Here is a 14,259-nt window from a genome sequence, read left to right as displayed (position 1 = left end):
GGTCTATAGATAACGATTTGTCGCATGTTTTGGTGGGAAATAAACTGGGCCAGCTTCTAGACAAATTATGCCATCAGCATTTGTGTGGCCCCATGTCAACTGAACGTTTAACCAAGTTGCCAGAGCGGCTTTTCACAAGTGAATTACCCATTGGGATACATCATTGTTGAAGCGAGCATACTTCCATTGTTGAGCGATACAGAATGATTAAATTATCCTGGAAATTCAGTGTATTGGATCAAATATTTTCACGCTCGATAGAGCGCAGGGAATCAGGGCCAACAAAGGTAAACTAAACCTGTAGAAATTTGAGTTTCAAATAAGGTGCCAGAGCGGTTTTATGCAAATGATTTTCCAGGTAGGATATATGCGTGTTAAATCAAACAGTCTGAATGGGCCGGTCGAAGCCTTCATATTATGAGTTCAGAAGTTTATGCGCCTAGTCTAGCTCAGGGAATTAGGATTATTACCCGTAGGTCAACCATATGGGGACTTCAGTTCCATAAAAAGTTTTAGGTTTGACCATCTCATTGAGGAGTTTACGAAAAGAATCTCCCCAAAGAACCCAAAATAATCCACCTAACCAAACAATCGATCACGCGGCGTACATAATACAACGCAGATAAAGCTGCGATAGGGCTCAAAATATTACAGGTAACGTACACACTAATAAACCAATCTTATGACAGTAAATCACATGCCTCAAAAGCAAGATAGATGCAAATACATGCAGAAAAGCGAACCACTCAACTACATACCGACGATGTTTGATCGACTGGGTACAAAACACTAGACGGAAGGCATTCAAAAGGTTGTTACGTTGGGTTCAGTGTATCGTTAAATAAAAATATACTACGATGAAGAGCTAGTTAATGGTCGGTACCGGATCAAACAAGAATTTAGAGAACTTATTGGTAGCACTAAAAACGATGCTCATTTTGAGAACGCATTCTGCCCAGTAAAGGAAGCAGCCGTCCAACCGCAGCATAATCTTAGACCCCGAAGGCGAAATGTATAGGGCATTCTGAAATCCTTTAGCTCGCCTTCGGAATATCTTATATTGTTCCGCTTCCCCTTGTAAAGCAAAATTAGAAGACTCTGGTGGTATTTTGACATAACTTACCGATTCGTGGAATGAATCGCATGTGCAAGCTATTTGGCAGTATGCCAACTCACAACCACTGCATTCATACCCGAAAAAATCTAAAATCCTCTTGTACTTCACAAGTCCACCAAACGAATCGTCTTGTAGAGAAAATCTTTGTGCTGAACCTGGGTGATATTTATGCGGACGCTGTACCTACTGGTGTTGAGCATATCTGAATTTCGTTGAATAGGGAGTGGAATTTAAAGCGCATGACTCCTCCTCCGAGTTGTGATCAACCGGTGAGCAACTGGTGTGTGGCTTCAAATGGAGAAGTTTCCATCCACACATCTTCATCGACCCCCGATCATATTCGCAACCAAATGCAGTAGTACGCATGTTGGTGATCAGAAATTCTGATTTGCTTCTTTCCACGTACGTTGCGTTGTTGCTTACAGCTCATACCAATTTCCGGCTGCCTTATTGGGAAATGGTGAAGATTCCGCCCTTCGTTCAATACGAATGTCCTCATATTTTCGTATAAATCAGTATGTGAAGGTCGGAATATAAGGTACCTTAATATAAGTTTCTGGAAATGAAGCCTTGAATGAACCATCGACGTAGTCGGTTAAGATGATCGTCGGATACGGCATTCACGACTTCCGTGCTACGTTTTTCGCGCGTTAGCGGTCCAGTAACTTTTGTCTGCATGAAGCCCAATATGACGCACACTGAAGATCAACGATACAAACTGACAGGCTTTGATTTATTGTGCTTTCTTTCTTTGGTACTTCAGGACTTAGTTATTAGAAAACCGTAGATGTGCGATGGATACATGTGAACCTCAGTTTTCTGGGCTAGAGGTATTGTCATTTTGTGCGCCGTTATATCGGGCAAAAGAGAATGGACATGGTCGTCTCATATTTGCAGCAAATGTTCTCAAGGGTAAGTTCCTTTCTTCCGTTCTGTGTATTCAAAGAAGTTTTGTTACCCCAACCAATTAATATAGGCGTTAAAATAATTTTCACACATATATGGAAGAAGCAGTCTGAGCAGTGGAACCTTTACAACAAAATGTATGAGTGCATTTTTACCACATACCAGGTTAATTAGACCTGGAAAGCAAAGCGAAAAGGTAATAATGAGAGGACAGGTAGAGAGGATAGCTGCATACAGAGTATTCATACTGTCGTTGTCACGATCATACGAACAGCGCCAATTTTTAATAGTGCACCAGCAGTATTTTGGCACTATTTTTGAAAAGCAAGTAGCAAAACCGATTTACGGTGCGTCAGTTTGTCGAGCACTATTTGGAGTTGAACGTCCGCTCATTTGGTGTTTACAATCCGCTTCGTGCGCATGTCCGATATCCAGAGTTCAAAGCCCGCGAAGGCACTGGGTGTACAAAAAGTTTAGTCCAGTGATTTCCCCTGGATTCATGTCCAGCACGGTCAGTTGGCAAGTAAGGCAAAAAGACCGATAATTAAAGAAATTATAGTAAACGCCGTTAATCAGAAAGCGTGCGCTTTACGAAATTTCCTGATGAAAGCTCGAGGACCTGGATTAAGGCCTGCGATATTGAATTATACTTTTCAGGTTGGTCAAGCATAACAAGAAGATCAACTTGTGTCATCCCACCTTGATTCTTCTGAGAAATCAGGCAGCAGGTGTATCTCGGTCCTTCTTAGAAGGTCTCCACTGCAATCCCTAAATTAAATGGCTGAATCGTGGGATATGAGGTAGTATGGTTTTCTTTTAATTATCTTGTTAACCCCCTGATGATAGAATAGAAATCATATTACTTGGTTTTAGAAGAATTTCCACCTTTGATTTGTGGGGTGTTGCGTGGTTGGTATTTTGTCCATATTCACTCCAAACTCACATAAACGGTCGTTCTCTTCTTGTGGCGTAATTATCCCCGTGAGTCCGCACCAAAGAGTTGCACTGCGTCCGAGTTACGCTCTTATTTGTGCTCATGAACAGTGCGCAACCGAAAGCCCTGCGGAACATCTGACATGTGAGGTGAGCGTGTCACCACTATTCCATCATTGCACGTTTGACGCTTTGGAGATCTGAACAGGTGACCGCGTTCAAGAGTGAGCCTTGTGGTTGGTGTGCCCGATTAATCGTCGGACAGAGACTCACTAGCTGTTCTGGTAGTGACGATCAATTGGCCCACCTCTCTGGACTTCTCAGCCAGGTAGGTTCACGGAAGCTGGAAACCCACTTGACAATTTTTTCCATCATTATATGATGAATCACAGGTTACGATCAAAATTTGGACGATCGGAATGCATATTCCATTTCACGCGATCTCAGGCGAAGTGATTGTCTTCGCTTCCTCGAAAATGTGTTTCCTGTTCACTTGAAGAGAACGTTTTTAAAAGGAGCCGTAAACTCATCAGCAAATCACCTGGAAACGCAATTTTGAGAATTCCTTTTTTGTCTGTTGGATCTCCTACACCGTTTTGGCACGAATGTACCTGCAGACACCGATTTCCATCGAGTACATCCCTCGAGATAACTGAGGCACACAAGGCCCATTACGACAAGACCCGCGTCTCATACGAAGACAGCTAAGCTTACCGGGAAGAAGCAGGGTCTTGGTCTTTTATTGGCAGTTATCTGTGTTTCGCGGTCTGATTCATCATATTTCAGCGTCCTACAAAACGTGTTCGGACTGCAGCAGATGAACTCAGGCACGGCGGATGACCTTAACGCATTTGGGTGAGCATCATCATTGTTCCGCGCTGATCACCTGGGAAAACTAATGCATGCAATAAATATTGGCATCAAATACGAGGTGGTGGTTTCTTTTTGAACTGGCATGAGTTTCATGTGACCCCCTAGGTAGAATCAAATTGCTTTGCACGATATCAGATAAACAGTGCCTAGATAATCCAGATATGCGTGGTCAATTTTCTGAGCAAAATGAAATGATCGAGAAAATTAGTTCGGTTTTCTTCGCTGTGTTACAGCGAAAAAAGGAGACAAAAGTGAGTGAGCAAACCGTATTTTTTAATTATACCGTTACGAAGAAATTGGTCTCAAAGCAAGAAAATCCGCGAGGCATCTTAGGGGAACTACACTGCATTATTGATCGGCATATCAGTGGCTTTAGTGTCTAATTGATCGGGGACAGGATGCAAGTAGTATGTTGTAGTATTACAAATGCAGCATGTTTAGCGCACAGCACATTGGCTCTGCATACAGTGTGATTGCGCGACAAGTATCCCGCAACCAAATAGTCGGCAACAGGTTCCAGTAATCTGAAAAGAGTTTTGGTCATGTTGAATTTCATCCTGACCCCGTGTCCTCTTTCTCTTCAACAAAAAGATTGGTCAGATTGAGGTCTACCGGTTTTTTGATCATCCCTAATTGTGTACATTGCCACAAACGTTTCATCGTAAAACGGAGCACGACTTCAAACTGAATGCCGTCTCGTCTTTCTATTTGCCCGCTCATCAAAGCACGATGTACTGTAAATTAGAATTATATGCACAGGATTTGAAATTGCTTTTATCCATTATGCGGAAGCACGTTAAATGACCGCATTCTCCCATTCCAACTGCAGAGTACTTGAAAGTCTTGGAAGGTAAGTTGCCGCTAATAATTACACCTTATTCAGATATACGACTTTACGACATTAACCAAGAAAAGATGTTTTATGCAGATTTATTGTACTCCCCATAATTCCCGGAATCGTATGCCAATTTCAACCAAATTTCTCGCGTACACAAACGCGGGACATATTTTCGTATCGAGTGCTCACCATTAGTTGCGATATCGTCAAAGTGTACACCGAAGCTATCCGCTTCTGCGATAACCAAATGATTACGACCGGACAGAAAACCTGACGAATCAATCAGCAGGCCTCCAGCCAATACAGGTGAAGCAATAATTTTCCGCAAATCACCGCCCTGTGTAGTTTGGCGCCCACGTAAAACATATCAAGCAAGCTATGTCATCTCTTAACTCCTTCTAATGTACCGCCCACTTCAGCATTTTTGAACGAGGCTCAAGGTAAGATTGGTGGCATACACAATCCTCCTTGTGACACCACGCTGTCTTATAAACAAAGAGGTAGAATTTCGGTCCAATTTCCATTTATCCCAAAATGGATTCGGCGCCCAGTTTTATAGCATAATTTAAAGAGAATTTATCAACGCTAAAAAGGTACCCAGTGGGATCCATATTACCCACACATACCAGGTCAGGCGGTGTTGACGTTTCTCTTGGCGCAATGGATGACACTTTGTGCAGACTTCACTGGACGACTGAAACGAAATAACTCTGTGCCATGCTCAATAGAATACACAACGGAATCAACTTTCAACAAGGACAACTTGAAGAAGTCCCGCAACAACTGGCGACCTTTTGAACCATGCATAGAAATGGAAGAACAACATGTGCGCAGACGTAATACGTATTTGACGAGCTTGGACAAAGGAGACTACTGGAAGAAACAGGTTTTCAAGCGTTTTACTGAACCCGCTTATCTCATTTTGAGTGAAGTTTACGACTATACACTACAACACATTTAATGGATCCCGGGCGGAAACTTGTCGTGCGATTGGACGCCAAAACACATCGCCGATGGGAAAATCGTAAATAAATAAAATTTACATTTTCGTGGAAAAAACAATTTCTGGCGTTTAACCACCAGTTTCGGCCTTCATTATGTAACCGAAATTAAGGCCTATGAGCGTAACTCTATGATCAATATATTACATTGTTGCATGTATCGCGATATCCGGCAAGTCGTAGTGACCGAACATGAAGCGGCCTACTTAGTCGCCTATTTAATTTCTCAAGAACATCGCGAACCACAGACTCAGCTGACCTCCGGGTGAGCATTTCGTCCTGACCAATTTGGTGTGCCAACGGGTGTATTTGAATAAACTGACCATTCCTTCAGTCGGAGGAATCATCCGAGGGACACTGAAAACAAATCGCCGCCAAACGGAGTCTGATATTACCCAGAAATTTCAGCCTTGATTCTTGCTAGCAGTGGTGATTCCCCTGAGGAGACTTTGCACACTGAAACGGCTTGACTTTAATGTGCCAAACGTTTCGGAAGCCCGGTATTACTTTCGTCACATGCATCTGCACTGATAGGTGGTGATAATGTGAGAGGGTTTTAGGATTTTATTAGAGACTGAGTCACGTGATGGAACCCAGTCGATACCATAATGCCAGAAAGCACCATGGAGGCGGTGTCAGCTGCGATAAAATTCAAGTTTACCGCCAGAAATGAAACACAGAAGACTGAAGGAAGTTGGAATTACGGCCATTCTAAGGGATGTTTTCATGCTCCGTTGCCAAACATTTTCAACATTCCCGGGTTTCCCTGCCTAATAAGTCCATACTGTTCATACTGTTTATACTTGCCAAGAGCCATGCTTTACAACGTCGAATATTTTGAGGCTACAGATAGTGGAAGCTTCACTAATCTTGACCCGTTTTTGGTTCATTTTCAAGGAAAAATGAGAAGCCAAGTACCATTCAGTAGAAGTCTGACAATAAGATGATAGTATATTCATCTTTTAGCATGAAAATCTCCTATGATGATTGAACGCGCATCCCATTGTAAACGTCTTATTTTGAGCGGACAAGAAAACGTATATGTAAATAGTTTGGTTGTAAGCAACCAAAAACAGTCCATTGTTTTGAATTTTTTTCGGGAAAAAATGGGAAACGATTATTCCCCAAAGGGTTTCGAAAATTTTCAACATTTTATCTTTCTTTAGAAAAACGTTTGAAGTTGGTTAAAGGTGGGTTTTACAAATGCCATTTAAAATCGGAACTACTCCATGTGGAAACCACAATGAAATGCATAATAAAGTAAGCAAAACAAAACATTCACATACACAAGAATAGCAACAAAGTGCTGTCTCACGCGAGTACCAGAAACTTGGGCTAACTAGATTAAAATAGCACTCGAATATGCGGCGTTTGATTAGAGGTAATATCAGCTGCCTAAATAAGTTAAAGATTTCCTTTTTAACAGGATATTGACGTTGCAGTATTCCCTGGTGTTTGCCAGTTCCTTGAAATTTTAATTGGAAGCTAGCAAAGGCCACGAAGGCGGTTCGATTATGAGCACGGTTTAGAGGAAAACTTTGCAGGATTCTTTGCGGACGTCTCCTGGACCTTCGTCAGCTACACATGTATGCCGCTAGCGTCATCTATGATTGCGCAAAATAGATGTTTCTCGTCCATTAGTGCTTCTGCGAAACCTTAAGCGACTGACCTTGAATGTGTTGGTTGGTTCACCTATCTTAGGCACTTCACAAGTCATGATGAAGGTAATGTGCAGATAAACCATGATGATAGCAGCACCCTCAAGCTTGCATAGTTTGTGGAGTCGTAATCGATTTGCTGCCGCGCTGAGAGCCGTGTGTAGGGTGACAGTGGTTCAGCGCCATGGCTCTGAGGCGTTTTCCTTGAACTGTTCATCGGACAGAACGAATTGAGGTGGGGGGCCGACACAATTAACCGAAGCAATGCGGGCACATGTAAACTGTTAGCAATCTTTGTGAGAAACGTGACCACGTCACGAAAATGTGCCGTTTGGCAGCAGCTTTCGAAAGTAAATGTATGTCACGAATCAGGTTACAAGGCCAGAATTCCCGGAGTACATACTTCATGCAAGTTTTCACTCAAATCGCGTGCTACCAACGTATCACATGGAACTACAACTGAACAATGCGACAATGATTTTCGAGCTGAATATAGGTTGCGTTGTTACATTATGCAGCGAGAATTCATTGCAAGGCCAGCAGGGACCGTCTGAGGGAGGTAAGCTTCACCAAGCCCCAATCAGGCTTCCAAAATGCACAGGAGAACAATGTGAATGCTTCGTATGAGGGCGTAACAGTGAAATAAACTGTATATATTGCTGAAGGAAATGGTACAAATTGTTAGTACGTTGCTGGCCAAAACAATTACACATAATTGCGTTGAAGCAGATCTGAACCCTCTCTGAGGTTCACTTCCTTATCCGCAATTGTGAGGAAGTATTTTCAGAATTAAAATCTGGCACGTTTTTAGATGCGGGAAGGTGAACATATATGTTACGCGGAGGACACAGCCGTGTTTTTTGAAGGCTCAGTCATCTCCTTACTTGATATCTCAAAAGGTCGGAGAAGAACTTAACCGTTTGCAACTCAAAAAGCTAATTCAGGGCACGGAGGTCTCGCAGTGGGCTTCAACTTATGTACCAATTGAAATAGAATGGCACAGTTAGAATCTGTTGTTATTATAAAATCACGGGTAATTTCAGCACTCCTGCAGAACATTACCCATTGCATTAAATCAAAGACGTTAACGCACAAACAGGCGAGAACAGGTAATTTTTAAAACTAAATTTAGCCCATACTTACGACCAACTGGAATTAAGGGAAGGAGCAAAACCCATTATATCTACCAGTACTCATCGATGATTGCTCATATTGAATCTCATTTTTTGGGATCCAATCAGCTCCATCCATATTTCAACTGTATTGCGGGGATTCTCAAAACGATCGTTCATTTCGACTCTGCACAACCCGCTGATCTTGTGTGTGATTCTTCACCATATAGTTTTGGAGCTTTTTCATCCAATAATATATCAGAGACCTGTTCGTTGGATGTGTTGGCATGTGACTCAGTTGTTTGCATATGCGTTACAATGCGCACCTTTTTGACCGCGTGTGCCCAACACACCCACTTAACTACCTACGTGTTTTCTGGATTACACTAAACTTACAATATGGTACTTTTGTCATGTGTTGCAAGTCATCTTCTGAGGACAAATCGCTGACTTTTCTTCCAACAGACTGTTGCCACAAGGTTTTTGGGACACGTCACTACGCACTAGGATGATGTAAAATCGGCTGCTTTCCCTGTGATTGCTGCATGACATTCATTTCCTTCTGGCTAGGCCTAATGTTGCCCTGTTTTCAAGTGGTTTAAAGCAACGCAGAATGTAGCATGTCGATCGTAGTGTCGCGAATACTGCCATTTTCCAGCTGTTTTGTCTAGCCAAATTCTGGGCACCATTGTGCAATAGAACTGTCACGTATTATTCCTGGAGATCTCTGGGTTGATGTTGTCCTTATTTCGGTATGATTTTCTTGGTAAGACAAACAATCCCAGATGTAAACTTGGCCATTTTCAGGCCATTAATTAGTTTACAAATGGTGAACTATGAGAACAGAACTACACATCTTGGCGTAAAATTGAGAAAGTCGTCCGAGTTTATTCACAGCATTCGTATCGAAGTCTATTGTGAAGTAAGGTAAGCGTCTCCAATCCTGCGTTCGCCAAAATCTCGTTGAGTATACTCACCTGAGGAGTCTTGAGAAAATCGATGGACATTTTGGAAACCCCATTGACCTTCAGGATGGATCGCACTGCCGGCGAATTTCAATAAGGGTGACAGCTTTACAGCGCATTCTCGCTTGTTGGCACGAAATAATTCTTATCGCAGGACGCAATTTCAACCGGATACGGCTAGTTCACGTTTTCGACGACAAACCGGCGCAACAGCCAAATGTTGGCACGAATAACTCTTATCGCAGGACGCAATTTCAACCGGATACGGCTAGTTCACGTTTTCGACGACAAACCGGCGCAACAGCCAAATCAGTTGTGGATGCCGTACTTTTCCATACATTATTCTCCGAAATTTCTCTGCCGAATAGTGAACAGTTGGAGGGCATACTACAGAATGTTCGCATCTTTTTTGACATAACACTAATATCTCGGAGCTCATCTTACTAGAGATCTTGAAAAATACAATTTTTTGTATAAATATTTCTCTCAACAAATGAATGTCATTTAAAGGAGTTCGAATTTATCACTTGGCGGTGCATCATATCAACACATCAGCAAAATGTCAACAAACGCTTGAGAACAAATTGAACAATGTAACGAAATACTACTCATTGAGATAGTGGGATAAAATACACCTGAATATGTGCACATTTTGATGCTGTTCTCCGTTGTACGGCAGGATACACACAAACAGAGCAGAAACGCCTAGTTCGGTGCACCAACATTATATAAAGTTGCTTCACGGGATTTGGGATATGGAAGACCAAACACAGTGACTATTTTTCATTTGTCATTTCGGCGTAAAAATCTCCCCCCAAACTTTCATCATGACACCTAGTTACTTACTGAATACTAAGCGGTAAAATGACCATTTGGTATAACTGTGCGAATGGCACCCCGTTTTCCCCATTTGTGGTAATTAAATTCATTTTAAAAAATTTCGGAACCTAGTTATTTATTCACTTCGGTTTTTAGGCTATTTTGACACAACCTACAAATTTGGATTGCATAAACTTTCGTGCTCACTCCCCTTCATTTCTCATTCAGTTAATATATACTCAACTTTCCATTGAGTAAGTGGCATATTGGTCTAGAAATCAATACAGAAGTCAAACCGTTACTAGTGCATTTGATATTTTGACTGGTGCAATCCGTCCGTTTTGGTGCACACAAAAATACTTCATGTTTGCTTTCGTGGTGCTCTTGCTAATCGCACTGTGTCAGTCCCCCGTGCAAACGAAGCATGAATAATTCGGCTATACCTATCATCATGGTATAAAGCTGATGATCGGCAGCTGAAACAGAGAGGTAGCTAACAAAATTCATTAGCGTGCGCTTTGGTAATCTTGTGTGAATTAGAAGTGTGAAAAGTTGTCACGGGATTATCTTTTTATCTGGTAGCGAAATATACGGGTGTCTTTGGTGTATTAGTGTCCGGGGGAACAAGAGGTCTTTTAGCCGCCGTTGCCAAAAGTACCCAAAGGCCTCGACATGACCCAGTAGTTGAGTAAGAACCTTGCAGACCGGAAGGTCAATTGTTCAAACCCAAGCTATACACCTTGGCCACTAACGTCTAGAAATAGACAGTGAATTGACCCTCGTGCTGACTTGGGGTCACATGACACACTAAAAGAGAGTCACGGCAGAATGAGTATTGTTTTTATGATCGTCCGCTTCGACCCGAATTTGGCATTCGGGTGCCTACGTTGCGCTGACCAGCAATGATCATTCTCAGCGGTTCCGTTCTAAAACTGTTTTCCCTGATCTGCAAGTAGTTGCTTGTGAAACCGCTTGGTATCGTCAACGAACGACGGTTTTTAACCAAAATGTGATCGTTGGTGATGTGGGCATTCTCATACTTTCACACATCCCCCTTGAATTAGACCCAGTACCCTACCATACAAGCACATTTTGGTTGATTCCACACAGCGGTAAATCTATCAGTGTTGATTTCTATTATACACGCCTAGCAGGCGACTCGGATGCAGAACGTGTGCAGCTACGCCACGCCTATCCAGTCCAAACACGTCAAGTGAGATACCGGATTATGGTTCCAACATCCGACATACCGGGTATTAATTTCTGATCTTGAAACCCTTCATGATGATTATTCCTTTTGATCAGTGCTTCGAGTTAGTATGGAAATGCTTGAAGTCTTAAGCTGTTGGTTTGGAAGATTCATTATCAATTTATTGGGCAGTTTTGTTAATTGTAGCCGAAAGTCATTGTTACAGGAGTCAGCACATTTAATGATTAGATGAAAAAAGTGTAGTTCTGGTTGTTTGTAAATCAGTCAGCTAGAATGTTACGTGCAAATTTATTGCTTTTGTGGGCACCAATGGGAACCCAGGAAAATTTGCCCCTAGTCAGACCAACTAATACGAATTCTGAGGAACAGGTTTTTCAGGAATATTCAAACAGCCTGTACACCGTGTGAGACGTCTGCTCATCTGACAATGTGGGGATCTTGAGCAGTTCCCGTCTAGTACTGGCGAAACATAACTTTTTGAGTACCCAAGTGTAGGCGTCTATTTGGGAAAAACGAAACAATTTACGACACGTATTTCAACGATTTCAACCATATCCGATACGGGGTGCAGCACATATGCGTCAGAGACAGGTTTTCAAGCTACGTGGCTTTTGAAATAGTGCAGTGCTTCCTAGTGATGGAGTTGAAAGACAGTGCACATATTAGATTTTCCGTCAGTTGCACCAGTTTGCCAGTATCATCCATTTCGTCCTCAGCATGCTCCGATTTCCTCATCACTTGTGAGGGTAACACTGTTTCATCTTTGGGCATATGTATGGATTTTTGCGTCAAATTTCCACTGCTTTTCGGACGCCTGGTAAGCACCCGGTCATCACGGAAACAATCTTTCTACGCACCACAATCCGGCCTGAGATAAACTGGAATTTAGCTGTAATGAATCTTGCGCAAATTCACTAAGCCGATATTTTTCACCGGTGTATTGTGGTTCCAATGGTAATTTCACACTGTGAGTAACATCATATTTATGAGGCCTCTGGGTTTCCATCGACGGTACATTGTTGCCCTGGCCTATATTTAGACTCATGATTGAGATCATCAGCGGAATTCAGTTAGGTCCGATGTCGAAACCACATTCAAATGCAATGTGGAGCAGCTGGAGAAATTTCACTCATCCTACTGTTCACTATCTTGGCATTTGGTTTGATGCAGACCATTAAATGCGTCACCATCATCGAAAAGCTTGGCAGAGAATTGTTTGACAGCGTTTTTGAATGAGAGGATTACATGCCTCCCCCTGTTTCTCCATATTTAACCCAAAGTATGATACCAGAAAGCTTCATTAGGAAATGCCGAAACACCGTAAACGATGTGTCAGGCAGCGGTTTAGCTCAGGTGACGAGATGGGACCTGACGTCTACGAACCCAAATATCCATGCAGTTATGCTGCTAGGACGGTTGATGTCACCCATATTACAGTTCCACACTCAGCGTAACTGGAAAATTAGTAAACTGCTATCTTGAATCGAGCTTTGAGGTTCGTCCTCACAAGATTTCAAAACTATACTTGGAATTGTTTTGCTTGGCATACAGAAAAGTAAACCGGAGTAATGTTTGTAAGTTTATGCGTGAATTTTTGGTAATTTCAAATAAAATTGAACATTTTTCGCTACACAAATTTCGTAGAATTTGATGAAGCCCCACTCAGCTCCTTATGTTTGGCTATTCGGAAGTGTCAACAGTATCCCAGTCACATGATCACAGTAATTTCAATGGTTTGAGACCTCCTTCAAATGTGTTACTGTCCTACGTATTGGTCTTCATATGTTACCGCCTAGAGTTTCGCCGCCTAACAGGAACGCTGGTGAAAACTGCTCCACTTGCAATTAGTATTAATCATTCAGAGCCCGCATTAAAGCTTTCAACGGCGCGACGTGCAGTCCTTAGTGTTTCGTGATCTTCAGTGAGTTTACACAAAGCAAGTAATGTGTCATTTGCGCTTGATGATGGAAGGGAGTTAATGTTGGTTTGTCAGCCTTTGCGTCAGACCGAAATCCTATATCCTAGAATGTTGGTTGTTTCCAGACTCCTAACAGGCAAACGAGAACTGCACATGGTGTTCTGAACAGCTTCATGCAATCTTCGTATGCTTTCTCGTGCGGCTTATATTTTTCTGTCGACTAACGTACCAGAATAGAATAAATTAATGGATGACTGAAGATCATGACAGCTGACAAATTTTGTTGAATCATCCAATGAGACGACAAGTGAATAATCCCAACTTTCTTTTCTTACAGTTGCAGTGTGTTTATTACGCCAATAAATATCGTGTGGCGAGAGGGAACAGCTGTTGTGATGTAATAAATATTGATGCGTACAAGTTACTTTTCGAAGCTCCGGAAAGCCCATACTCTACCATCCTCACATGAGGATCAATTGTGTTTTGCAGCACATAGATAAGCAAATAACAGTTCCATCCTCGTAACAACTAAGCAATGCCTAAAAATGGTGTTGAACAATCGACAGCAACTTAAGAGGTGCATACCCTAAGAGTCTTGCTAACTGTCTATTTAACGAACCTACGAATGTCCAGGCATTTGAGGGGATGATATCAGCAAATATCCTCTCATGTTCAACCCGTGCATTTTGTGACCAGATACATATATATAAATGATAACTTTGGCTGCATTCCATAACTACGGATTGGCAAATTTTTGCGAATTGATTCTTCCTGGGGTTAATTTCGGGGAACTTGACGAAATTTCACACAGCGTGCAACTTGCATCCGCAGCGTCTCTCTAAAGTCCAGCTAACTTTCGGAACATTGAACTAAATTCCTACACCAAGTTGGCAATTGGCGTAGTCAATC

The 14,259-nt window shown here is 42.1% G+C and overlaps 1 protein-coding gene across 1 annotated transcript in view; it reads left to right on the top strand.

The window, feature by feature from the left end:
• T265_09977 (hypothetical protein) overlaps nucleotides 1–13,751 on the top strand; it is a gene marked incomplete at both ends in the record, with an annotated part of 52,045 nt that extends 38,294 nt beyond the window's left edge. Inside the window, 2 exons of the mRNA XM_009176214.1 lie at nucleotides 6,835–6,928; nucleotides 13,688–13,751. Of these exons, the coding sequence (XP_009174478.1) occupies nucleotides 6,835–6,928; nucleotides 13,688–13,751 (158 nt within the window). The remainder of the gene's footprint in view (nucleotides 1–6,834; nucleotides 6,929–13,687) is intronic.
• Between the last annotated feature and the right edge of the window lie 508 nt (nucleotides 13,752–14,259).

Source organism: Opisthorchis viverrini, assembly GCF_000715545.1.
Source record: "Opisthorchis viverrini unplaced genomic scaffold opera_v5_329, whole genome shotgun sequence".
Classification (NCBI taxonomy): Eukaryota; Metazoa; Platyhelminthes; class Trematoda; order Opisthorchiida; family Opisthorchiidae; genus Opisthorchis; species Opisthorchis viverrini.
This window is presented reverse-complemented; position numbering and strand designations above follow the sequence as displayed.